The sequence below is a fragment of the Aptenodytes forsteri genome, unplaced genomic scaffold (assembly GCF_000699145.1).
Source record: "Aptenodytes forsteri isolate BGI_AS27 unplaced genomic scaffold, ASM69914v1 Scaffold65, whole genome shotgun sequence".
Taxonomy (NCBI): domain Eukaryota; kingdom Metazoa; phylum Chordata; class Aves; order Sphenisciformes; family Spheniscidae; genus Aptenodytes; species Aptenodytes forsteri.
The window spans coordinates 9,156,062-9,183,962 of NW_008795127.1; the positions used below are offsets into that span (position 1 = coordinate 9,156,062).

Genomic DNA, 27,901 nt, shown 5'->3' on the forward strand with positions numbered 1-27,901 from the left:
AAACAACCCAACCAACCAAAAAAGCCCTAAACCCCTCTAAATTTCTAAAGGCTTTTAAAAACAATTTGTTATAAAAATAATGATCCAGGAAGTATTTTGTGGTAAGAATATTTTATATATATTTTTTTTACACTTTTAACACTTACAAAAACATTCAAACAAAAAAAATTAAATAACTTTGGAAGCAGAACAAGTCCTTCTGCCTACACACATACAACAATTCCGAGCTGTTGGCACAAAAAGTAATCCACATTCATAAAACCCTTACTACTATATCAAACATAAGTTAAGTAAATCATAGGCACTAGTTTATCAAATCCGTATTTCCACACTTCTGCAGTAAATCTCTAAACACAGAGCCCCGTGATTTCCTGATATCAATAAACTGGTAACGCACAAAACAGACAGTCTATCTTCGCAGGAAGTCGTTCACTGTATTTCAGGGGGAGAACAACAGAGAAAAGAATCCTTAAAAAACTTAAGCTGAACTTACCCAAGTGATGAATTACTTAACTTAAGGAAAGGTACATAGCAGTTTGATGCAGCCATGGTAAAACCCCCAATATCGTCATCTAAACTGACTGTAGAAATTTAAAAGTCAATCAAGCATTTGATAAAATCCACCAATTAAAATTCACCTTTTTTCAATGAAGACTGCAGCATTGCTTTGTAAAACGCTGAAAAGTTAAAATTCAGGCTTTAGCGAGAATATGCACATTTGGTCTAGTCCTCTCTTCTGCTTAATGGTGACATGAGATACTAACTGACAGCCATTATCTGTGCCAGCGAAGGACGCAAGGCTAGATTGGTGGTATGTACTGGTCTACTGGTGCAAGGTAGTTTCTTTACCCGTGCTGAAATCTTACTGAATTACAGTATATTCGATACCCTGACTTCAAAGTCTCAGCACACATCTTGGTCTGGAGCGTGAAGTCATTCATCAACCCAAATTTTGCATGAGTAATTAGAGCTGCAAATTAGTCTCCACTCCTTCCTATTTGGCTTCTTCCAAGTCAAGTAGTATTGCATGGCTTTTCATCCAAGAATATGTTAATGCTGGCCTAAAATTCAAGTGCTAGAATTTCAGGGTTAGTTATCCTCTTAGTGGTGGGAGTCAAAATACACCAGCAGTTCCAAACTCAGATACTAACGGGGTTGAAGGCTACCTACCGTCCAATCCAACTTGTAGTGTTCGTCAGTCATTGCACAAAGGATATACCATTCACATTCTCTTACTTCATCAACTGTACATCCAAAATACTGAAAAAGCTTCAAAGAAAATCCCTTCCATTTAACTAGTCCCACCCAATACAACTGTAGTTACAAGTGTTTGCATGATGTCTTCCAAAACAGAAAACAATGGTTCAAATGCTAATTATATGAATGAGTTGTTCTGAGCAAAATGCGTTAGAATAAGTCAGAGCCACCAGAGGAATTTAACAGCTTGTAAACAGACATAGCAGGTTTCATACTGTTACCAGTAATGTAAGATACACGTATGTAAGGCAAAGTACATATTTAAACACACTTACATGGGCAATATCTTCTGTAAAAATATTTACAATTTAAAATAAACCAATTTAAGAAATGGATGAAAGTAAAAAAATAGGATACAGAAAACTCCCTCATACCATGGAACATCACCTAAATGAATATCATTTGGCATCAAGAGTCAACTCATTACCTTAAAATTTGTATGTTACAAGTGCATAGTTGTGTTTCCTTCTCCTTAACTATCAGCATTTACAGTTGCTCCAGGCTGCAAGCATAGTGGTATTGTATTAGAACAAATTAACATTACAACTTGCTCTTTCCTTTTTAAGGAAACCTGCTATAAAAAAAAGTTTTTCCCAAATAGCGAGCCATGTGATAAAAATGTGGCTACAATAGCAAAGGCCATCTTTCCTGAGCCAGGAACTTTAAGGTTAGAAAGATTGTACAACTGATACTAAGCCCTTTTGGCAATCAAACATAGAAGCGCATGTAAAGCTGATCATCAACATAGGAAAGATGCAATCTATACTATTGCATTTGTGTGTCTGCTACATTCAAACCTTTAATGTTAATAAAAGCCATGGCTACTAATTACTGTTCTGCCTAATCCTCCAGAGTAACTTCTGATTCTTTCTGAAGGATGTACGTACCACTTTCCCCAATGAGAATCTCATACAATTGTTAAAAGCAACGTTTCACTAGCACCGTAGCAGTCTGCAATCAGAGTATTAGCTCTGATTAACGTAGCCTTGTTTCAATAGTAAATGTTCACCAATCTTTCTGCTGAATTAAAACGGGCTGAAAATGAAGTTTTGGACAATGTAAGTTGACTGTTACACTTGCTGTTTTTCAAGATGGGCATTTCTTTGGCATTCATTAGGTTTTTGCCCAGACATTGGCCACTGTCATAAATGCTCATATTGATACACCTTTAGCAAGCAAGAAAAAAACCCAGAACTGATAGCAATTTAATGTAGCAGTGATTGTATGATCACCAAACATCTGATGTTAGATGTCATTAAAGTGCTGCTTTATAATCTCTGCCAGTTTGTGCTAATTAGAGACAGAGAGGTCTGGAATTTTTACAAATCCCAAAAGTCACATCTGAACAGTTTGTATAATCAAGCTGTCTTTTAGCCTGGTGAGGAAGCATCCATGAGCACTGGAACTTTGCATTAAGCTTTGCAGTTCAGTAGCAGCCATCTTTCCAACTCTCGTCTTTCACGTTGCCATAGGTTTTGGGAGTGGGTAATGATCTAAAATAAAATGAGATATTTTTCAGTTTCATACATAACTGCTGAAATCTCCATCTATAATACATACAAATGTAAACATTTTATAAATAATTGAAATATACACTTCACTCATTTACTTCTCTGCAATATAGTTGACTTCAGATAAACCCCAAAGTATTTTCAGTTTCAGGTTCTGTGTGTTGCATATCTTGGCAACTACCATGTCAGAAAAAACATCTGCATAAATAGAAAACTTTTTGCTATTATACTCTGTGAGAATACAAACTTAGTCTGCTGCCATCTAAAAATATGCCTTTTTGTCAGTGATGTATAAACAGTGAAATCCTTGTTTAGAGTATTACATTTTGCTTACATCAAAATCTTGACATTCATAGATACTTCATTATTGCATTGTGTACAGATACTGCATTACGTACGTAAACTTTCAAGAAAAAATAGCTGTATAAGTTTAATAAGTGAAACACTTTTCTGTAAGATGTGATTTGGACAACCGCACTTCGCTACTATTAAGAACTTCCAGTCAAACACAACTGCTTTTTATTACACGAAGTTTCATACTGCTGGCAGTGCAGACTCGGAGTGCAAAACAGCCAATACTGTGACAGTCACTTGTCATTCCCCTGCCAAGCACTCATTGCAGAACAGAACTCCTCCACTTTGCCATTTACTGCTGTTTCATCTTTTCTGCGGTACTGAAGACCGTTTATCCTTTCTGTTTAACAGGATTCTTAATATTCCTCGTGGATGACTGCTTCTTTACGTCAGCTGGCTTCCACTTGATACCTTCAGTGAAAATCCACATTAGCATGGCATTAAGAGCACATATTCTAAATTATGCATCACTTCTTTCTGATTCTCCTGAAGAGAAATTGTCTGTATATGTAGCCTTTCCAGTTAATATTTAGTCTCTCTTGTGGTTGTTTTCCAAAGCACTCGGACATTAAGCAACTTATACAGCTGAGTGCTAGCACAGAGGTTATGTTTGAGCTGAAAATTGTTTTGTCCTGTGGGTTAACTGCATTTATTTTTATGTTACATTTAGCAAGTGCTATGGATGCCTCCTCCATCCTGATGTGTCTTCCTTCCTGAAGTTTCTAGCTGCCCAAGGAGAGAAACTGTTCTCACCATGGTACCACTGCTTGACATATGGATTACAAAAGGAACTGCAATAGTTCTGACTTCAGAACGTGTCACTCACTGGTACAAATTAATTTTCACTTGCCAGCTATATTTTGATAACTTTTTACCACATGCAGACCAATTTTTATTGCCTTCTCAGCCCAGACTAAGACACTCTATTTACTTAGTTCAGTATCTTTTGTTACTCATTTCACTTTCACTCCTTCACCTTCACTCTCTTAACTCGAGCATCTTTTTCTCTTGGTTTTGCTTTAAATCTATTTTGGAAAACCAGTCAAATTCTTCACGTAGAGGTCTCCATTTCCATTCTAAATACCTTGAGACCAAAATAAGAATTGCAGCACAAATACACAACGTACAAAATTCATTATGAAAACTTCAAACTAAGACTGCCCTGTCACATACTCACCTGCGAACAGGCTGTGCAAGTTTGCTACGAGGCACTGGGATGCCCCCTGTAGAAGGGGCACTGGGTCTGGGCAAACCACTCCTCATCCCTGCTGTCCCTGCCGGTCTGGTAAGAGTAGTACTGTTAATACTGCTGGCAGGGCTTGGCAAGCCTGAACTCTGGCCTGCAAGAGGCCCTGGTGAAGAACTACTGTGTGTCAGCTGCATGGCTTCTGGAGCAGCAACTGAACCGGGTCCATGGTTACTAAATGCTTTCACTGGTTGTCGGAGAGCTAGGGGAGATGGTGCTGCAGGTGAGCGGAATTTACTTGAAGAAGGTACTGGAAAATAAAATACAGAAGTAACTTTCAAGCTTAAGTTACAGTATAATTGAAATTAAAAACAGGAAATTACTTAATGTGAAAATTCAAACAATATGGAATGTATAATGGAATACAGCCAATCGAGCAGCAATGAGAAACAGGAATTCAGATGTCCTCTTTTTCATGTGTTTTTGATATCGTAACTCTAATGCCCCATTTGTTTATTATAAATGCAGAAAAATAAATATTTGTAAGTAATACTAGTCAGGCTCTAAGCATTGTAACAGTCAAGTCAAAAGAAACAGAGGAGAACATATTTGTTAAGAAATTTAGCTGCTTCAGAAACCCGTGAACCTAACTCCCATCCCTGAAAAAACACGTTGAATATGGGATTCTAGTGTGATACAGTCTTTAAATAGATTCAAAGCGTGTATCAGCTTTCAGTGACGAAATTCTGAGTGCAGAGCATCTTAATGTTTCTTTTATGCTCTTCTCTTTAACCAAATCCATTGAATTAAACTTCACCTAAAGATATGGTCATGTTCCAGATTTATTGGCTGATGGGGGAAAAAGAGATAGGGTCAGCCAACCCCCAACACCAAAGAGATTAAGGTGCTGCTATGTAACTTCAACCAGACAACTATAACAATTTATAGCCGCCGCCTTCTTACAAACATTATCTAAATTATCAGTATAACTAATATCTGAATTCAAATACTTTGTATCTGAGTTAGTATGTGAAATATAGTTCTCTATCAAGTCCTTTCTGGGAAAGGTTAATAAGCCAGTGAAAATCCATTTAGAGGCTTGGACTTACAATACAGCACATTGTCTGTGCAACAAGGTGCACATGCAAATGTACCCCACTAACAATTTATTTTTGTACGATATATCTATTTTACTCTATGCTATTAATGCAACAGCAAAAATTCTTATTATATACTCCAGAATTACTTCTGAATTTTAGTAGACAGCTAGCAGTGAATGACAACTGATCTTCGCAGCAAAAATACTGACAAAAAGACTACTCAACAGTTCTTTGATAATGCCAAACCTTAAGCACAATTCTTCATGAGTATGAGAAATATTTTCAAAATATGCATAATGTATCACTAAACAGAATACTTAAATTAATCCATCATCTTAATAATTAAATGGTATTTCATCAGCTTTTCAAACTGATTAGGGTAGGTCAGTAACAGTCAACAATCAGGAAAGTAAAACAAAATCACATTTACATTTAGTGAATTTGCATGAACTATTCTTTCCTCCACTAAACAAACTTTTTTTACACAGAGACCAAAGTTGAGTCATCTTTGACAGATGCTTTACATAAAGAAGATGGTCCTTCACATGGCTTTTATTATCATTTTACAAGGTAGATCCACTAAGAGCATGAGGAGTGAGAGAAGGGACAAGTAATGACAGGCTACAGAGGAAGTGGTGGTTTTCAGGTTGTATTTTGAAGCCATTCCTTACAAGGGATGTCTAGGAAGATTATTATGTGCCTCACTGCAGATGTGAAGTGGATAATCCAGAAAGGAATCAGATCCAAGAGGGCCTTTCCACTGATAGCGATATCAAACACAGCATGAAGCCGCTCATGGGAAAAGCTGACAAAAAAGCTGGCAGAGATGTCAACAATACATGACAGTTGGTAAGTATCGAGGAGAATAAATAAAAACGCTTAAAATAAAAACCTTGGCGTCAAGCCAGAGAATGGATTAAGGAAAGCATTAACAGCAGAATGACTGGACAAGAAGAGCAGTGAAGTGCTCCTAGAACTAAGATAGATTACATATTAGAAGTTTTTAAAAATGTGACATTGCCTGTAACGTTGGTGCAATCGAATCTGCAGAATTTCCAAGTGATTCTACACTATAAACATAGGCAGCTTTTATCACTGAACTTCTCATTACACCACTTGCTTGGAACACAAACACAGCATCATGTTCGCAACTGACCAACAGAGCGATGCCAGTGTATAAAAACTGAATATAGCTTTGAGCCTCTTACAGGCACAGCAGGGAAAAGGTTTTTAGGTACAGAATATAAGCAATGAAAAGTTGTAACTGAAGAACGCTTGTCACATTCCGAGTGAAAGTAAGCATCCAGTAAATTAAGCCCTCTCCATTCTCTCCAGTTTTCTGTTGACCATATTTTACCATGCTTCCAATTTGAGCTGTCAATTCATAAAACATTTCCTGTCAGCACAGCACTGCAAACATTGCTGAGAGCTGTATTCATTCTTGTACATAAAGGAATGAATTGTCTTCCAGTGCGCTGTGATCTCCAAAACAGTCCACATGATGCAATCTCTGGCAAACTGCCTAATAATTCTGCTCTACATATAGAGAATTTTGTCTTAGAGCAGTTTTAGATATTTATAAACTCAGTTTGGCCTATTTGTAAGACAGATCACAAAGAGCGAGGTACTGTCTTAGTCAAAGACTATCTGATAATTGGATACTGTGCTGGTTCTGGCTGGGGTAGAGTTAATTTTCTTCACAGCAGCTAGTATAGGGTTATGTTTTGGATTTGTGCTGGAAACAGTGTTGATAACACAGAGATGTTTTCATTCCTGCTGAGCAGTGCTTACACAGAGTCAAGGCCTTTTCTGCTTCTCACCCCACCCCACCAGCGAGCAGGCTGGGGGTGCACAAGAAGCTGGGAGGGGACACAGCCAGGACAGCTGACCCCAACTGACCAAAGGGATATTTCATACCATATCACGTCATGCTCAGCATATAAAGCTGGGGGAAGAAGAAGGAAGGGGGAGGGGGATGGGACACGTTCGGAGTGATGGTGTTTGTCTTCCCAAGTAACGGTTACGCATGATGGAGCCCTGCTTTCCTGGCGATGGCTGAACACCTGCCGGCATGCCGATGGGAAGGAGTGAATGAATTCCTTGTTTTGCTTTGCTTGTGTGTGCGGCTTTTGCTTTACCTATTAAACTGTCTTTATCTCAACCCACAAGTTTTCTCACTTTTACCCTTCCAATTCTCTCCCCCATCCCAACAAGGAGGTGGGGGGGAGTGAGTGAGCGGCTGCATGGTGCTTAGTTGCTGGCTGGGATTAAACCACAATATATACCCATGTGCAGTATTGAGCTGATCCATGTTTAATGAAAACACGTAAACGTGTAAGGGTAGTGCTTAACAACTTTACGCAACTCCATCTCCTTAGAAACTAAACAACTAGAACCAACTACAATTAAAACATCTGGCAACAATAAAAATAAATGGCACTGTGCAGTCACGACATTCAGATTTCCCACCCTCTCTGGATTCTGTCCTGGATTGTGGGCAGGGAGCAAGAGATCCCCACCTGAAAGTAGGATGCTGTTAAGCTACAACCTTATCTGGCTTGCACCCCAAGGCCAGCTGCTGCACACTGACTTGAAATCAGAATAAATTCTGATGCAGTTGTTAAATCATAACCATCATGATGAGATGATTCAGACCGATACGAAAGAACAGATGAGGTAAAACGATGGGAATCAACAAACTGTTCTGTCATCTCAGTACAAGACAGACGTGGACCTATTGGAGCAGGTCCAGAGGAGGGCCACAAAAATGATCAGGGGGATGGAACACCTCTCCTATGAAGAAAGGCTGAGAGAGTCGGGGTTGTTCAGCCTAGAGAAGAGAAGGCTCCAGGGAGACCTCATTGCAGCCTTTCAGTACTTAAAGCGGGCTTATAAGAAAGATGGGGACAGGCTTTTTAGTAGGGCCTAGAGTGATGGTTTTAAACTAAAAGAAGGTAGATTCAGACTAGATATAAGGAAGAAATTTTTTGCAATGAGGGTGATAAACCACTGGAACAGGTTGCCCAGAGGTTGTAGATGCCCCATCCCTGGAAACATTCAAGGTTAGGTTGGACAGCTCTGAGCAACCTGAGCTAGTTGAAGATGTCCCTGCTCACAGCAGGGGGGTTGGACTGGATGACCTTTAGAGGTCCCTTCCAACCCAAACTATTCTCTGATATGGGATTGCTGTATAAGCCTTAACAAATCTGTTACAGTGAGGTAAAGAGTTAGTTATTTGAATGTATTTTGAACTGTTTTACACAAAATGGTAAAAAAAAAGCAGCCAACATCTGTGTGTGAAAGGTGTCAAGCTATGTAATGAACAGTATTTTAAGAAACTAAACCCAATTGTTGCTCATAGTTGTTTATTCTTTTGAAGCAAAAGTCGGTTCATTACTGCATAATGCTTCTATACTTGTGAGAATCTCAGATCAGAAGCAAGAAAAACCAACACATAAAGGACTATAAAATAGCAAATAACTGGAAAGGACATGTTGGGTCCTCATTTGCAGTGAGGAATGACAGCAACTATAAACTGGAATACATAACTGGCAGTGCAACATGTTCTCTAAGGTTTAATAAAATTTTACAAATTTTGCAACTAATATAAACTCAAAGAGAAGTTAATTTTCTGTACGCTTCCACAGCTCCAGACTAGGCCATACACCTAATAAGTGTTCCAGACATCCAGATGAAGGTAAAGGCATGGCCAACTGGAAAGACAGAACAGAATGCTTTGCAGGGGAATCGAGACAGTGGTCTTATGCCAAAGCAGAACATTGAAAGAACTTTTCTCCATTTGGTATGGAATATTATGAAGACTTGGAGACATCCTATTAAGCCATGTGAATCTGTTTCAAAGTCATTATACTTTACTAAAACTTTCTGCATGGAATGAAGTTGACTCAAAGAAGTTAGCATTGTTAAACCACTGAGAGGAAAACGTGTTTTGTCAGCCACCCTCATAATCCTTAAGGATTCTAGCATATATAGAGCTTATGAATTGGTCTCAAGTGAAATATGATCTTTAAAATGAGATCTTCTAGATTGTAATAGACAACAGAACCAACTATGCTTAAAACCAAAATCAATAACTTGTTTTATCTTAGTAGTGAAATTGAGGCAGTGTCACATACAAGGCTGCCAGAATTAATTAAAAATCAGTTAAAACTTGTCGACTTGGATTAGAGGCTCAACATATTTCATTTTCTCCTCAAAAAGAAGCAAACTTCAGCCGTTAGCAAACTGGAATATTATATACAATAGTCTAATTCCTTGAGGAAAAAAATACAAATCTAAGTTACTGTATGTTGGGGTTATTCTTCCAGTTTTGAGAGGAAAAGAGAAAGTGCAAGTACGTGCACATGTATGTGCAAAACAAGTTGACATTCTACGCTCATCTTTTCAAGGATAAACTCGTTAGCTTTTGTTTCCAGCACAAAGGATGATATTTTCACTTGTCTGCATATTTTTTCACAATAAAAAAAAAATTTTTACAATTTGTTTGAAAAAAACCTGTATTTTACAGTTTAAAAAACGCCTAACCAAATGTAGCCCTAATGAATATGGATTCAGGAGTCTGCTTTTCTAATCCAGATTTCCTGATTAATGCTTGAAGTCACCAATCTTTGGATTTTATCTCAAAACCCAATTTAATACTTTTTTCCCTACATGATGCAGGGTTGTTTTTTTTAATGTTTAGACCAAAATGTACTTTGATACAGCAAGGACCACCTGGTTAATCTCGACATGCAACAGCAATTTTATTAATCTAGAGTATGTGAGATTTAATGCAGGTGAACAATTATGTGAGATTTGCTGGAGCTTGATAAGAGGTTGTAAGTTAATTACCTCCTTTTGTAGATGGAGTTTGAAGAAACTGTTTGGTTTTGAAGGCAGCACGAGGCAAATTTTTCTGCCTTTGCAGAGCTGTTGAAAGACAAGAAATGTTATATTTGTCTAAGAAGATAAGAAAACTAAGTTTACTGGGAATTTCAGAATTGCATCTTGTGAAGCAGCAAGGAACAGAGTGAGTAAAACACTCAAAAAAGCTGTTATGACTCTGGAAGTGATGGGGTTTCTTTAAATGGTGCTTGCTCTTAATGGCAAAGAGTTACAGAGGAGTGTGTCAGAAATTTTGCAGTGCAAAACGCGCAGATTCTGTAAGAGTAAAGCTTCTTGCAGGGCAAAAAGCCCAGAAAGGCAAAAAAAATTAATACACTAAAGGGAGAACAAGCCACCTAGCAAACATGCTACAGCAATGTGAGTGCAAGATTAGATCCGAAGATGAAAATTAAACTGTCATATCTGGCCCAGCAAGATTAAACTTTTCATTTTAAAGGAGTTTTCAAAAAAATATTCTAACACTACACAAAAGCATAAATCTGTGTCTAAATGTGATCATATAAAAAAGTTATATTTTTCAGTTATGCAAACATAACGCATTTTGAGAGATGTCTGGGGTTTTTTCCCTCAAAAGGTATGCAAGAGGATTCAAAACAAAGACATAACACTAAGATTATCAACTGCCAGCATGTAGACACCACGACAAAATTTGGTTTTTTATTGCTCCTATGTCCTGCCTATTTTCTAGTAATGTTCAAGGGTTGATACTGCCTTGAAATGACCTCACTACCTACCCATTACCAAGAGAGAAGCCAGTGTTCCAAGAGCTGCAGAATCTTGGCAAGGAGAGTGTTACCTATTGCCAGAAGGAACGCATCGACTCAGCATATTTTGACCACAGCATATTTAAGGGGGGAAGGAGGAAAGTAGTCAATGAAATAAAGCTTTGCCTACACAAAGGCTTCTTAAAATGATACGGTATGAACAAACATTTCTGCTCACCTCAGTGTATGGAGTTTTATACCAGCATAAACCTGATTGCACTACCAAGGCTTATTTCCATAGTGAGAAGGAAGATAGATGGGGGAACAGCTGTGCATAAAGATCCTGACCCTCAGTAAGAAAGCTCAGTAATCCTATCACCAATTGGTGAGTATCACTATAAAGAAGATAGGGGAAGAGCAATTAGCATCCTAATAATATTAGTTAATCCTTTTCTAAACTTGATAGCATATAATAATTGCCATCACCTTTCCTATCCTTCAGTCCATGCAAAATTCACAATATATTGTGAACTATAAAAGTAGTTCATCATGTGTTTTACCTTCATTCTGAAAATATGACTAGGTGGTCTATTCATTTTAGTCTTAATAACTAACTAAATACTGTCATTTTCAACAAGCAGCAAGAAGGAATTAAAGTGTTTATAAAAAATGATAAAATGCTGCTTGTGACTATTAAGAATAAAGAAACCATTCCTTCTACCAACTAGAATCTAATGTAAAAGAGCATGTGGCAATATGCAATTCTTACTCAACTTCTGGCACATGGTCTTGCTATAAACATTTTTAAGGCATACCCATAAACAGCCAATTAAGCACAGTAAGATGTTTAAAAATGAGCACAATTCCTAGGAATTTAGTGAGGCAGACCGCTGGCCAGAGTGTTTCTGTCCACAAGTATTCCATTATATCATTTTCTTACTGAATCAGTGTTTTTGTTATACCACACAAAATCAAAACAGCTTCTTCCTTCATATTTATGATCTTGAATTTAGTTTGCCCTAATTCATTCAGTTAGATTTAAATGTGCTACTGCACATGGCACTAAGTTTCTTCCCCCATCATTATTTACGCTGCTTGCAAGTCAGAGATGTGGGATGATATGGAAAGGATTTAATAAATATGTAAGTCAATTTCTTTCCTTCTCAATGGAGCCTCCAGGAAATAGAGGCTCAATAGCTAAACAATTATGTGCACTGAATCACTGAAAAGAACTTCAGGCAGTGCAATCTCAGCAATGCTGAGGAAACATGCAGTTTGAGATAAGCGTGGAATGCATGCTTATCCACACTATTTGCTGGTCTTGAAGCACTCCATATACTATTACATTACCTGTCACAAATGGCGCATGCTGAATATACGTAGTTATGTTTACTTTTGATCAACCGAATTGGAATACTCTGTTTCCTCAAAACATACACTTTCTCCTTTTACTCTGAACATGCCAAGCAGCTGGATCTTGGCAAGCAGACTAGTTACTTTACTGAGAGTTTGAACAATCTACAGCTTAGCTCTTTGAAAAAGTATTATATTTAATTCTGCTTAAAGATTTAACATTCGTGTGCTAACAGTGCCAGATAAGTACAAAAATATCACACACAATCCACTAGAAAGCACGTAGCTTCTATGTGGAAGCCACCCTGGAAGTTCTGCAGCTTTGCACAATCTATGTGGTGTAGCATGCAAATACAGAGGCTTCCCGTCATTCTAACACTTTAAAGTCTAAAAGATACCTATTCCTTGGAGAACACAAGTATTACTGTATCTTCCAGTGTTTTTTTTAACTGTGAAATATTTAATAGTTTTCATGTAAAAAAGTACTTTCTGCATAACGGCATGGAGAACCAGATGTAAATGAAGATTCTAATAGTTACAACTACTATTTAATCCACTCATTCTCAATCTCTTTTCAAAAAGAATTTGGATTTTTCACCACATTACACCTAAAACTTAAAATGCCAAGTGTTTTAATGTTTTACAGTTGTACCTCTAAACATATTACAAGTATCTTCCCTCTACTCTTTAAGCAAGCATGTACAATTTGCCTATGCAACCATAACAGGAATTGTCTTCTCAGAAACTTACTGGATTCCTAACTCATTTTTGAATGCCAGCAACCATAGCAAGTCCAGTATTGCAGCCACAGCAAATGTGCAAGTAAATTATGAACAGCAGATCTTTGACAAGGAGAAAAGTAGTGACCTCGGGTGGTAAGCCAGCATCCTTGCAAAGGTAAGCTCATGCAAAACTAGCAGGTATATGAGGAAGCTTTGAATCCCACAACCCAGAAGTCATCGCCAAGGGAAAACAAAAATTTGCTGCAATTTAACAGTGCTTTGCGCAAGGTGACAAAATATATAACCAATAAAACAAAAAGTAGACAATAAAAAGGACACAATTCTGGCAATTTTTATACAAGGTACAGTTTTGCAGAAATTTTTTTAATCCAGACTAAGCAAAGATACTTACTCATTGACTTCATACACAAACCGTTTTACGATTGTCAATAGCAAGACTCTGACAAACATCTGTAAGAGCAGGGAAACTGTAAAAGCTAGAAATCTGGGCTTTGTTAATGATACTTAACTTACATTTAAATGTAAGTTGGTCTAGAGCGATTCACATTTGGGGAAAGGTTCCCATAAAAGCAAGCAAATTTACCTAATAATTTCTGTGATTCTCAATCCACCCACAAGTTGAAAAATTTTTATATATATATATAAAAAAAAATAAGTCACACTACTTTGGCTCCTGCAATGAAGTAACTCACCAAATATTGAATATTGAGACTTCTGCTGTCCAATCTTTCCCTAAAGTTTCACTGTGAATATACTTTTAATACTGGAAATAGCCTTCTAGCCAACTAAGCTGCTCTCTATGCTCTTCCCTTCCCAGTTCACTCAACATTAAAAACACCAAATAAAATCTGTAGAGATTTTTACTAAAAATATTTTCCTTCATTTTCTTTCAGGTCATTTTGATTATTCTTCCCATCACAAAAACAACACAGTTGGAGAGCTCATGTCCAACTGCTCCAAGTGCTTTATAGTTTGATAAGCCTGCCTAAGAGATGACAGTCCTGCATTTGAACTACACACATGCCCTTTCAGTTGTAAATCCCACCTTCTGAGCATTTGTGAAGATTGGAAGAAGAGGCAAGGCGAGAGGATGCAGGGATAACCGGTATGAACAATCACAAGGTCACATTAACTTCTTTGGCTACAGTATCACACACCTGGGACTGACTGTCCACACAACCCTTACATCTGGTCAGAGTCACTACAAAGATTGAAATCTTGTAGTCATTGGCATGGTCTGTATTCCTTATTCTGTATTTAACTGTATTTGGTTGCATTAAACACACTGCTTTGAAAGGACTAGTTAATAAGGCCAACTAGATATGCCAGTATGCCTTTAGTATTCAACGGGTAAAAAAAATTAGTTTCATTCACAAATATTATCTTACATTTCCCATCAAATATTTAGATTACTGATGAACTTTTATCAGAGAACTTTTATAGTTCAAAGCTCTACATATAATATTCATAATGTATTCTTCCCTTGAAAATGTCACACAAGGTTGTTATTATTCTGAAACTTGTTTTAAAATGAAATGGTCAGGAAACATTTAAACAGGAACTGTCAATATTGACATATAAAGAAGCACTGAACATTTAAGTTTCATTTGCTTTGGCTTCTTTAAGGTCACCATTTTTAAGAGACTTTGTGAGATTAGCAGCGTTCTCACATCAGCAGTTCACTTTTGGGCAAACTAGCAGCTGCTAGCCCAGCAATGGGCTAATTGGGGCACAGGTTCATCCAAACCTTTTCTGAGAAATACTGACACTTAAAAAAGTAAATAAAATCTGCAACTGAATATAATTTCCAGGTGACAAAACAAAAGAAGAAAATAAACAGCAAAAAAGGGTTAAACTTGCATGAATGATTTCAGATCAGGTTTCACTATTTAAAAAAAAGCAATAAACATCATCTAGGTAAGTATTTTCGTAGCCTAGTAAGTTTTTATAGTCTGAAAATAAAATTCAACAGTACAAAGCACTATTTACTTCTGTAAATCACAGAAAATAAATGGTTTCTGAAATGTGTAACACTACTGTATTTATACTATAGTCCTTCTACATATGCTGTTAGGAAACTATGAATGATACTTAATAAGAGATCAGGAATTCTTTGAATATACTCAGTACCAGATTTTGTGTACCAAAAAAAGCAGTTTTTCACACAGGTGTGATTAAAAATCAAGATTAGCACCTTCAGTGTGACATGCAATGTTTCTCTCTGCCATGAAACTGGAAGACAGCTGAGCACCATCACTTCTGAAATATACACTGCAGTGTCACTAAAGGTACTTACTGGCTGAGGCTTGAGGTTGAATGCGAGGTATTCCTCCATTTGGCACTTGGAAGTTTGAGTCACTTCTGCTGTTTTTCACAGACTCAGCTTGGATGTTAGACGTCCTGGACAGGTTTGGAAGACTACGCCTTAGTTTTTCTGTATGAAACAATATCAAGATACCACATGTAGTCTGATGCCGGACAAAGTTCAGGTTATGAACCCATAGTTGAACCCCAAATCTGTGTGACACAAAACGTTAGCCATATCAAACTACACTGCAATTTAAAAGCGTATTTCGTTACATTACAGTTCTTCCATTATCTTGAATTAAAGTTCTATATTATTCTCAGATCTATCATATACAAAATATTTATATAAAAAAGCAAGAATGTACATTTTTTACCTGTGGTGAAAAAAAGTCAAGCATAGTGTGTTTTGAAATGGAAACATATCTGGGTTGTGATTCTCTGGCTTTTGTTCTACCGTAACGGAAACTGAATAGGCAAACCTAATTTGCAGTTTTGCATACTTTTTGAAGTCTCTACCTAGAAAGTTATTAATAATATAGAACACTTGCCTATGATTAAAAACACATAGTGATTTTTTGAGTCAATTTTTGGGACTACCCAGTCCCATATCAGCACGTTATACAACAAATAACAGCCACCCACTTGGAAAGAAACTCTTCACACACAGCATTCAAAATTATTGAAGTGTCCAGTTATGCTTCATCTTTCACAAATGACTTGACTATCTATTCAGTTAATACTGGTTCCTCAAGGGTCTTCTAAAATTTGTACCATTGCTCATAGAACACAAGAAGATGCCATTAAATATCTCTCAAGTCTAATGACATTCTGCATATCTCCAACCCATGCATAGCTGGGTTGATGACATACTTTGGACAGAAGACTGCAGATGCCTTGTCAGGATGAGTGGCCAACCTGATTCTGTGGAGGGATGCAGTAAAGAAGTACGCTAACCATACACAAGCACTGAAGACGAAAACAAAAGTAAGAATCTTTGCAGGCTGAATTTTCCTACAAGTGTACTTTCTACACTTAGTACTGTTTGCATTGCAGTTGGTACATTGTTGAACCCTGTCAACCAAATTTCCCTCTAACCGCTCAAGAGAAAAAAAACCCAGACAACATTTTTGGCTGCTGCTATATCAACTCTGAATATCCAAGCAACATTCAACTGCACAAAAACCACTACAAGAGAATTCCTTAGAAGTGTTTCAGAAACACATGATAGCATGCTCTATTTTGATCCCGTTGGTATGTGGGATACCAGCTTTTGGTACCTTGCCTCTCGTGCTATTTTTGCTGTAACTCATCTAGCATACATTAAGACTTTCATTAAACCCTAGAAAAGAACAAGAAAGGAATTCTCAACTAAGTCACAATATAATTCATTAGCTTTTGTATTGTACATTTTCCTATATACCTAAAACTTCCCCAAACTACTATTACTAGATGAGACTTAAGCTAACCCTTCCAAAGATATTCTTGAACAGCTAACTAAATTTGCAGGATCCTCTTCTCCACACTGATTTTCCTGATTAAAATTCTAAAATTTCTTAGTCAATGAAATTCTGTAAGTGGCATAGACCTCTGCTATATTAGGGGGAAAACACACCCAGAAAATAAACTGCTTAAAAATGCATTTCTACATCATCTCTACTGCAGACACTTTGCATCCAGCTTACCTGAAAGATGAAAAAATAAGGTGAATTCTTAATACTTAAATGTATGTTATTTCTGAAGATTTTATTTGCCATATAACAACTACATTTGTTAAAATGGGAATACGCTTGTGAAACTGCAGCCCAATTAAAGGAGTTTCTGCCAGATTGCTACCAGGAAAAAGTACATTCAAGAAGGAAAATCATATCAGGATATGGTATTTCGTTCTATGCCAATATAATATAATTGTGTCAAGTTTACTGCAAGCTTTATTTTTTATTACGCAGCAGTTTGCACAGCTTTGAGATATCTAAAGTATCCAACAAAGGCATGACTTAAGTACTAATATTTTTAAGGCTTTGTTCATGCTCAAAGAGTTCAGAGCCCTGCACTGCCAGAAGAAAGCATTCAGCTATCTCACAGGTTACAGGCATGCATAAATTTCCGTGTTACTCTCATCTGACCACAGTTACTTTCGCTGCATTTTATTCTATCATCTGCAAGGCCTAACCCTACTGGTGAATGATAGTTTCCCTTGGGCTCTGCTTTATTTTAGTGCATTTGCCTGCCAAAGATAGAACTCGGTCACCACGAAACTCAATTACACCCAGAGTGACTGGATAACATCTAAAACAAATACAAGCCTATCAACTCATCTGACTGTAAGGGTTCCCCAGCAGAACTTAAGCTTTGCTTGCTCTGCTTTTTCTTCAACAACTCTGAGATTAAACCATGATGTTACACAGGTACATAGTTTTAGCACTGCACACAGACCAAAATCCCTTACAGGAACTACACAACTACTTGTATAATAAATTTGAGACAGAGCTTTTTACCTTCACTTTTGACATTACTAGTCTGCAAATCTGTAGGATGGCCTTGAAGCGAAAGACGAGGTTGCTGTAAACGGCTAATCATAGGTTGGGGTGACACTCTACTGTATTCTATGCTTCGAGCAGGTGATCGGGACCGAGGTGAATTCCTTGGAGATTGTTTTGGTGAAGGCCAGGGAGAACTGCGAGGTGATGGTGAGAACCTGTTAACAGCAGGGTGCACTGTGTGATGTGTGCCATCTTCTTCATCTTCTAAACTCTGAGCATCAAGCTCCTGATCACTGAACGTGCCTCGCCTTGTAGAATTGCAAGAAGAACCAGAACTACGCCGAGAAGCAGTTGCTGCATACTCTTGCCGGAGGCCTGGTAACAAAGGAGAACATTGTTTACTTGCTTCCAGCCCACAAATCGTTCAAACTAGAGACAGCGCATACAAATATCTACCCAGCACTTAAACTCACATTTGGCTCACCTTAACTCCTTTTATTTGAGGCATTAAATTAACTCCAGATTAGTACCAAAAAAGTTATGTACCAGCTGATAACGTCTTGAAATAAGTAGGTGAGCTCATTCCTTTCCATACTACAGCAATCATCAGTATAGGTGTGTTGTGTACTTGTTCATCTCCTCTCCCAGGCTGGATACTAGCAACACAGGCTACTCCTTAATTTTGATATCATTTAACATTCTATAACAATTATAGCAGCCACAATGAAATGTCTCTTGCAATGTATTAGTACATGTAGCAAAAAAACCTATATGATAAGCTACCCCTAGAGAAACTAGAGTTGTTAGACCAGTGGTCTCTGAAGTGGGGTGCACGCAAAACTATCCACTGGGGTGCAGGAAGAAAATTTTGTACTACTAATAAAATAGTATTTTTAAAATAGCATTTATTTCATCTTTATCTCATCCTTTTTTAAATTGCTATTTTTGTGTACATTTGTGTATTTTTGTGTACATATTAGTAGAGTAGTACATGTATATAATTTATAAAAAAATACATATATTGGACATTTGGGTTTTTTTTTCCACTGATAGGGGTATGCAATAAAAAAGTCTGGAGACCACCTAGTTAGACAACTGAAATTCCTACCACTTTCTGCAATCTCAGAGGGACAAAAAACCAGACAAAGTCTCAACTAAACCTATAATGAAACACAGACATCTACATAGGTGCTTTTCTTCACTATTCTTTGCCATATTGACTTTACATTTCGGTGATTTAAATCATGGTTTAAGCATTGATGTCAGCAAGACTGGATTACATTGGGAAGGCACATCTCCTGAGAAGACTGGTGGCAGAGTCTAACGACCATCCTTTTAGCATATACTATATGCTACAAATTCATACTCTCTCTAGCATTTCTTTTGTCCACTGTTCCTAAAGAACACTTCTGCACAGCAACTTCCTTTCCTTATCCCAGAGGCAGAAGTCCTTAGCCAGCCTTCTCAGAAGAACTACATTTGTACATGCATAGTAGAATCTACACCCTTTTTCCATTCCTGCTGAGCAAGTGCTACTGCCGTTATTCAATAAAAAAAGATCAACTGCTTCACTTTGTTTTCAGAATGCAAAATACTTACTTTCTTCCTGCATTCGTGCTAAAATTTGCACATCTGTAACATCATTTAGCTTGTAATTAGACCCAATAGAGTCTTCATCCATCTCTGATGCACTTAATTCACTGTCCAGAGAGGACTGTGGACTTAGTGGAGGATTTCTATCTGCCGAACTTTTAAGATGACCTACAGAAAGAAAATAAAGTAATAGGAAATGTTAAAAAAAAAAAAGGCAAGCTGTATTTCCTTTCCTAGTAAAAGAACCACCAATCTGAAAACAGATTATGACTGAGATGTTGAGTCTGACAGACCATTTGAAACATTTGATTGTGAACCTAGGCTGAACATATAATTTACACAAGCAGAGCTTAGCCATCACCTTCTAAAACTGAGCAACTTCATAAAATCATTATAATAGTGCAAAACAAATTAACAACATATAATCTGGTCTACCTGTACCAAGTTTCAACCGCTATGAAGTTTGCACAGCTCTTACAGAAAGAGAAACTGCGTATCTGTTCCCTTTGTGCTTTCATTCTCATCTCTGCACACTACCTTGTAAGACATAAGCTTGACTGTATCTTTCTTGACAATAAGGACTTGCTGATCCAATGAACATTGATTCAGTTTGGAATGCTTAAAATACAGTTTATCTGAAAATACTACCTGTTCTATGTACACATCTTTGCTAAACTATAACATACCAGAAAAACTCTTCCTGTTTGCTGCCTTCTGGCTGACACCCCATTGCCAGTTACATTTCATCTCTCTGTCCTGCAGGCAGATACAGCATTGTAGCACACAATGCAGAGCAGAGTTACATAGATTAAAACAAAACCTGGGTAATGGGCCTGGTGAATATACTGCAGTGCAGGCTTCTCTTTACAAGTCCACAACAAACTATAGATAGTTGGATTGTCAATGCAATGTTTTTTCATCTTCCCTGCAAGCTAACTTGAGTTAAAGTATATATAATAAGCCAACATTCTGACTTCAGAGTAGAGACATGTTCAATTTTTCTGATGCAAAGGAAGTGCCTGTGGTGCAGAATAAAGGCAGAAAACGTTGCCAGAAGTTAGTGTTTACGTTGATGGCTGCAAAGCCTCAAGGAATGCCTTTAATTAAAATACATGCTTCTTTCTTAGATTATGTTGTTCATGTCTCAGAGGTACCGATGGATACATTGCATACCAAACGTTTCAGTTAATAAGTCATAGGGTAGTTGCAAAGACTTTACAACTACCAACACCTAACCTTTAAACACTTACTATGCAACTTACATCCAGTCAATTACAGGGCTAATTCTAGAAGCTGGTTACATGTTTTGGGACTCCACAGAATTAACACTATGTGTTTTGGTCTAACCACTAATACACATCAGTGATCTTAGGGACACGGACCTCCAGAGAAAACATTTTAAATGTATCTCATGCCAGAAAGTCTGGAAAAAAGCCTTTCCTAAAAAGTTTAAATACTGCATGATGCAAACATGCTACAAAAGACTCAGGTTTTTGGTATCTTTCGTACTCCAGTTCAATGCAAATGTAATCTATTTGAGCACATGTTTTTGAAAGGAAGAGGAGGAAGGGGAAAGGGAGAGACCAGACATTCACACACACACTTACCTGAGGTACCAGGAGGTATGAGCTGTTTCACTAAAGCAGATTTCACTGGTGTTGAGGAGGGAGAGTTGAAACCACTGCTGTAGGGGCTACTAGTATTTGGACTATAGGAGCTTGTGTAACTGACCGCACTGAAAGGGCTGCTGTACAAACTCTGCCTCTTGAGAGCTGTGTGAAAGAGGAGGAAAGCAACAAATTATACTGAAGGAACCAGTGAAAAATTAATACAATACTCTATCTTCAGTGTGATTTAACTACTATACAACTCAAGTAGAACACTTCAGTCACCAGGAAGTTTATTAACTGATTTCTTCATCTCCTAGATACAACCACACTGTGGAAGGAGTGGGAGAAGAGGACAAGACAAGATAGCAACAAATATTTTCCTTGTAAAAATCAGATCTAAGATCACTACAACTGATCTCTTCAAGATGTTCAGTGTAGGCATTGCGAAGGAGGAGGGAAGCAACTCAAAAGACAGTAGTAGCTAAGCTACGGTAACATACATCCTATGCACAATTACACACAAACCAGAGCACACCATGAAGTCTAGTTCTCCAGAATTCACAGACCTGTCTAGATCACACAATATTTCAACAGTAACCCCAATACCAGCACCACAGAACTAAGCAATACCACCTACAAAATTCCCCAAAACATACGCTAAAATGAAAAACCATAAGCATGGCAAACGCTTCTGTTTATGTTTCTGGGTACCATGAACCTACTGGGCACAATAAAGCAAATCGACAGTAGGATTATTCCCTTCTGTATACCTCCTGTTCTAATGCTTTGGGATTTTTATGTCTGTGGGCTTCAACCCCATATATATGATCCAAAATTGAGTACTTTGCTATTTATTGTAAATTTTTCAATGCTAAAGTATTTTCAGATTAATTTTAACCACTGCCAACCATTTTCAGTATGATACTGCAATTCCCCTAGTTGCCAGGTGTATGATTTGCATAGTTACTTAAATGACTATTTTGTTCAGAAACTTACATTTTATTTTAATATAATAGAAAATGGAACTTCAATGTGGCAAGTGGGAACCAAAGGAAATTTAGTCACTTCTGGTAAAATCAGTTCCTCCATTTTATGCCAAACAGAATTGTATTTTAACAAAAAACAAATTAAATTGCAAAACATTAAACTGAAAGCTAGAGATCCAAACTTTATGATACGTAAATCTAGATTAGATTAAGTTGCAGCTCACCTAGCTGCTAGAAACTAAACTCTCTTCAAGACACAACAGTATTGAAACTATGCATATGTATTACAAACTGACAAGAATAGGCCTGGCCAATGTATGGCAATACACTCAAGTGGTTCTTAAAAAAAAAAGAACTAAATTAAGCTATTCAAAGAATGTTGTGTGACATTTCTGTTACTGAAAAAGGGCTTTAATTAGTGCAGTAATAATTAGGCTACTGACAATAGTGAACAAAAAAAAAAGGAATTGAACTCTATTCTACTGTGCCAAACAACTTGGCATTAATTTGTTTACTAGAAATCCTTTTATTCAGTGTAAGATTTTTTTTTGACATTACAAGAAGCCAAAAGAGACTACAGTTGCATGAAATGCTGCTTTCAGCAGCAAAGCCTGCTTCAGCTCCTCCTCCCATCCCACTTTGCTCTTGGTGACTACCTCCTCAGTTGTTCAGTACAAGCAATGGTGGGGCCACACTATTATCCAGCCTACTAAAGTGGATTTAGGTTAAAAACAGCTAGAGTATTTTAACTGATTGCATCAGTGAATTAGTTTTTAGTAGCACCCAAAAAACATATCATCCCACCAAATGGATGGCAGAACACAGCACAGAGGCAGAAGCAGCAGAAATTAAAGTTGACTTTGCAGCAGATTCCTTAAATTGCACCTCATGTAAAGATCCTCTCTGGTCTCTGGTGTTTAAACCAGTTAATATTAATAGTGTTTTAATTAGAGTGAAAAGACAATTATAGATAGAGGATGGAAAGTTTATATTCCAGCTTTCACTGCAAGTCTTAAATGATATGCACTAATTTCAGCAATTAGTGAATTCAGTGAATTCTAGCAAGTATTCTTGAAGTACCTCCAGTTTATTTTGAATGTCAGAAGGGAAATCTCCATTTTACTACAAAGCTCAGTTAACAAAACCAATAATTACAAGCCCATTGTATTCTGGTTGACTCTGATGAGACAACTCCTTTGATAGCAAGTTCTTCTGGCATTCACACAGGAACCCCAAAACATCTATTCCAACTCAATCTTTGTTCTCATGCGAAAAAAAATTTACTTTTCATCTCCTGCTGAAAATGACAGTAAAAAAACCCTAAAAGTAGTCTGCACAATAGTTCTTTATTTCGTACTTATTACACAGGCAAGTATTTTAAAATATTAACCACAAATTAGAAAACAATTGTACTACTGTATAACCTTCAAAACAGGTTCTTTGTACATATCCATAATGATACAAAACATTTGATCACATACAGATTTCTTTAGATGAAAGAAAGCATACTTTTGTTACATATAAAAAGTATGCTCCGGTACATGATGACACTTTATATGGTACAGCAGGTTTCATCCTAGCTAATGTGAACTTCTACCTTCCTCAGCACTGTATTTTTCCCCAGGAAAAAAAAGCTGGATTCAAACCATTTCTCTGGGCTAGAATTCCTAAAGTTTTTCCAACAGCAATTCCTGTAACTTCAGAAGCCATTACTATTTTTACAACAACTAGAGATACAGTCTTTATTAGGAGTGTCAGACAACATTAGCAAGACATAACTCATTTTAACACTAAAATAATGCTATATTAGATGAAACATTAGCTTACAAAAGATTACACATTAGCTTCAAAACACCAGAGGGGAGGGTTAATGATGAACATTTTTATTTTAATGTAAATTTTCTTTTATAACATTCAGAAACAGAATGCAGCATCTAATTTATTTTAGTCAACATTTTGTTAAATTGGTCTTGAATCTCTCTTTTGCTCTAGAAAATAGGAATAGAAGAATTTGAGTGCAGAAAACTCATGCTTAGGTGGTTCAGAAGATCTATGTATGAATCAGGTGCAATCTTTCCAGATGCTAGAGGCCTGATACTTATTTTTGTTATAATTAAATGACAAATTTATTCTAGCAGTCCCTGTAGTAATTCAAAACAATCATTAGCAAAGTCTATCACTGAGACCAAAGTTAGCTAAATAACAGTTGGTTTTGGACAAGCTCAATGCTTAACTGAAAAGTCAAACTCAGCATGGAAAATGACAGTTTTTACACATACAGCCACAAAGTTCTCCTACCAGCTATACTGATCATGCATTTGATTTCAAAAATTAAAATAGAAATGCTGCCTCAGTAAAAACTGCAATATGACCAAAGTTACTCTTTTCTAATTCTGTGCAACTATGTCTTAAGAAAGATCTCTTCCAGAAATTCTTCCGCCTAGTATTTCTCTGTTCCTGCAGTTGCTTTCTTGATGTGCTCTACCCCATACGATTTTAGACCACCATGTGGAAGCCATGGTTTCCAGCCAACATGAAATGCACTCTTGCACTTTTCACCAGGGACTTGAGGCATGGCTAAGAGAGGTCTTTGCACCATAATATACCTAAGGTTCCCTCTAGTCTGAACATGCTTCTAACACTGAGCAGGACTCGCTCTGCAATTGTAAACCTGAACTAACTAGTGACAAGGCACTGTGCACCCTGTGTTCTCAGTAACTGCCCACAGTAGCACGGAGTTGAAAGCCGCTCTTCCCTCCTTTATTATCATGCAATGGAAAAGATTTCTTTATAAGGAGGAAGAGGAAAATGTGGAATACAAGAGTGCATTTGAGACTGAGAAACAGCAAAATTATATTAGATTAGAAAGACATAACAGGAACTGACAAAGATAGAATAGTCAAGGCAAAAGAAACATCAACAAGGATTCAGGAGAAAAAGTAACAGTAGTATGAAAAGCCTTATCCACAGAGATCAGAACTGAAATTGATAAACTGAACCAGTAACTAGTAATAGGTTAAATGATGGGTCCATGAGGTACAAGTACTATGTAAAATAGAAGTCACAAGATATTCCAGAACTTGTGGGGTAGGAAACACACACAAGGTTACAAGCACCACTACTCTTCTCCAGTGGAGCTTCCTGCTACCCTATATTTTTAAGTAGGCTGGTTGCTCTAAAGGACAGGTATTTTTGTTACAAATTCATTTTTTCATGCAATCTGCTCCAACCAGCAGTATTAGTGCCCATCTCTTCTACCACTAATGTTTTCCCCTATTAGTAGTATAGATGAATCGCAGTATTCTTGCAAGTATCACTGCCAGAGGCAGATTCTCAGGTCTATGAAAAAAAAAAAAGAGGTAAAGTTGCCCAGACACATCATTTGAATGATCAAACTTTCAAGTTTGTCTATTTCATAGGGAAGCTTCCTGACACTCTGATTCAACTATGACTGAATTTTTAAAGATACCCTAAGGGTAACAGAATTCGTGGTACTTGGGGAAGATTTTTACTCAGTTCTGAAAAGAAGTTAAACCATGAACAAAATTGTTCATGCTTAACTTACTGCTATCCAGTCCTAAATACTCAGTAGTATTCGAATTCCCAAACTTGTATCATTGTTCATAAATCCCTGGGATCTGGGTACTTTTCATTGTTTAGAATTTCAGTCTTTGCCTGTAGCAAACTACATATCATGTTAACTGTTCAGGAAAATTGTTAATAGACATTCGTCAAAGCAGCATACACAAAGCACAAGAAATAGGGGAAGATCAAAGGTGACTCATACTGAAGGCACTTTCACCATTATACCCCCGATTTTTATGAAAATAAGAAATGGACTTCTCATGTGATCTACCAGCAATGTTTTCAAATTTTATTATGGACGATTTTAGTACAAACCAAAATAAAGACTGAATCACTCCAGAAAAGAATCCAAGGAGGGGAAAAAAGTTACAGTCAAATAAGCTCAGCACAAAGTTTATGTATAACCATGTAAAGGAGACAGTAGTTGGGAACACTCCTGGAACTGTGTGTTCATATATTCTTAGCTCAAGTCCAGCCATTCTGCTAATTCCTGAAGATAACAGTTAAAAAAAGATAGATCACAGGTAGCACAAGACTGCAAAAAGATGGAAATACAGGGAGAGAACAGATATTAATAGCAAGAAAGAAAGTTATGTCTCAGCATAACTTCTTTAAAAAAAAATAATAGGCTCTAACAAAGAAATTAAAATAAAGCAAGAAACCAGATGGACAGAGAATTCTAATCAGACCTTCAGTGTTTTGCTGCTGGTTTGACATCAAAAAGGCTGGGAGTAAGAGGGTGGAGAATCTAGGCTTTCATCCTCACAGGGCCAAATGCTCAGTCCTTCTCCAGTTTTGAATATAACCAACTAATTTGTATCAAGGAAGAATCATGAACTCTGGACTTTTTTAATCTGTGACAAGATCTTAAGTTACTGGGGATGGGAGGAAAAGAAATCAGTATTACCTCCCCAAAGTATTCAAGAACTTCAGCCTCCATTTCTTTAGATGAAAAAAAGAATAGCTCATCTAGCAGAAAACTAAGCTCCGTGTTAACATGCTGACAAGCACCTAACAATTACGATAGTTCAATACAGGCTTCTCTTAAAATAAGACAAGAAAACCTCCAAGTTAAGGACATTGTTTCTTCCTGAAAAACTTCTGACCAAATCGTAACTATGCAGGTAGTATAAAACTCTGAAATCATGACTCAGGATCTAATGCTTCCTTTCATTTTATTCATACAGTCCAGAAAATGAGTGGAATGAGTTACTGTTTGCAAGCCATACTAAAAACTTTAGATAGAAGTAACTGCTGGATGTCACCCTCTTCTCTAACAACTATCAGCTAATTCCGACTCTGTTTCAGAATAAACATGTACAACCCAGCGGTGTTAGTATGCAGGAACTCACCTGACATTGTCTGTTCCAGCCTGTGAATCAGCGACTTTTTAGCACATTCAATGTCAGGACTTGGGTAATCCAATACCTGCCTGCACCAAACTAATGGACTGACACATTTTTGCACTGGAGTCAGTTTCTTCTTTGGGGACATATATAACCTGAAAAGGAGAGGAAAAAAAATATCTATGAAGACAGACAAAATGAGCATAAGATCAGGCATGTAACAATACACCACATACCATGCTATTCCTATTTTTATACTATATCTACAGTACAATCCCAAAATATAAAGAAAGCACAAGTTTTACCTTTTAATTAACTATTTTGGATACAGTATAATACTGATAACATGTGGCTACCCAAGGACTTCTGGCAGGAAGCGATGCCTATATTGCTACACTGCAATATACTGACTGATATGCCAGAAAAAAAAGTCTCCACTTTTCAGACACGTTAGGTGTATGGACAATTTCACATAAATGTACAAATCAAGATTAATCTTTTCAGATTTAAGTAACATTCATCTGAAAGAAGGAAATAAAGCACTATGCAATACGCAACTGTTGGTTTCCTAAACACAAAGATACAGCAAGTGATAAGCACCTTAATAGCCCAGGAACAGTGCTAAAGTGCACAGAACACATCTACTATTTCAGTAGCCTTGAACAATAACATTTTATTTTTACTTATAATTTGTATCCTAGCACCTGATCCTTTAGTCTTCTTTTGAATACAGAACAAAGGGACTATCTCTGTCCTAAGCAGTATACAGTCAAGCATTAAAAACAAGGAACAAGAGATAATGCACATAGGAGAGTAGAGAAAAACAATGGTATTATATTGTTCTGCAGGACATGCTGAGGCCTTTGCCCGTCAGCATCTCC

The 27,901-nt window shown here is 37.1% G+C and overlaps 1 protein-coding gene across 1 annotated transcript; it reads right to left on the bottom strand.

Annotated features, from left to right (window-relative positions):
• Positions 1-94: 94 nt before the first annotated feature.
• SLAIN2 (SLAIN motif family member 2) lies at positions 95-27,171 on the bottom strand. Its single transcript, XM_009277426.1, has 7 exons — positions 27,027-27,171; positions 21,101-21,265; positions 19,500-19,661; positions 17,916-18,275; positions 15,410-15,547; positions 4,300-4,618; positions 95-2,750 (listed from the first exon to the last, which is right to left on the bottom strand). Exons 1-7 carry the CDS (start codon positions 27,166-27,168, stop codon positions 2,684-2,686), a joined length of 1,353 nt encoding a protein of 450 aa, XP_009275701.1. The 5' UTR covers positions 27,169-27,171; the 3' UTR covers positions 95-2,683.
• Positions 27,172-27,901: the final 730 nt, after the last annotated feature.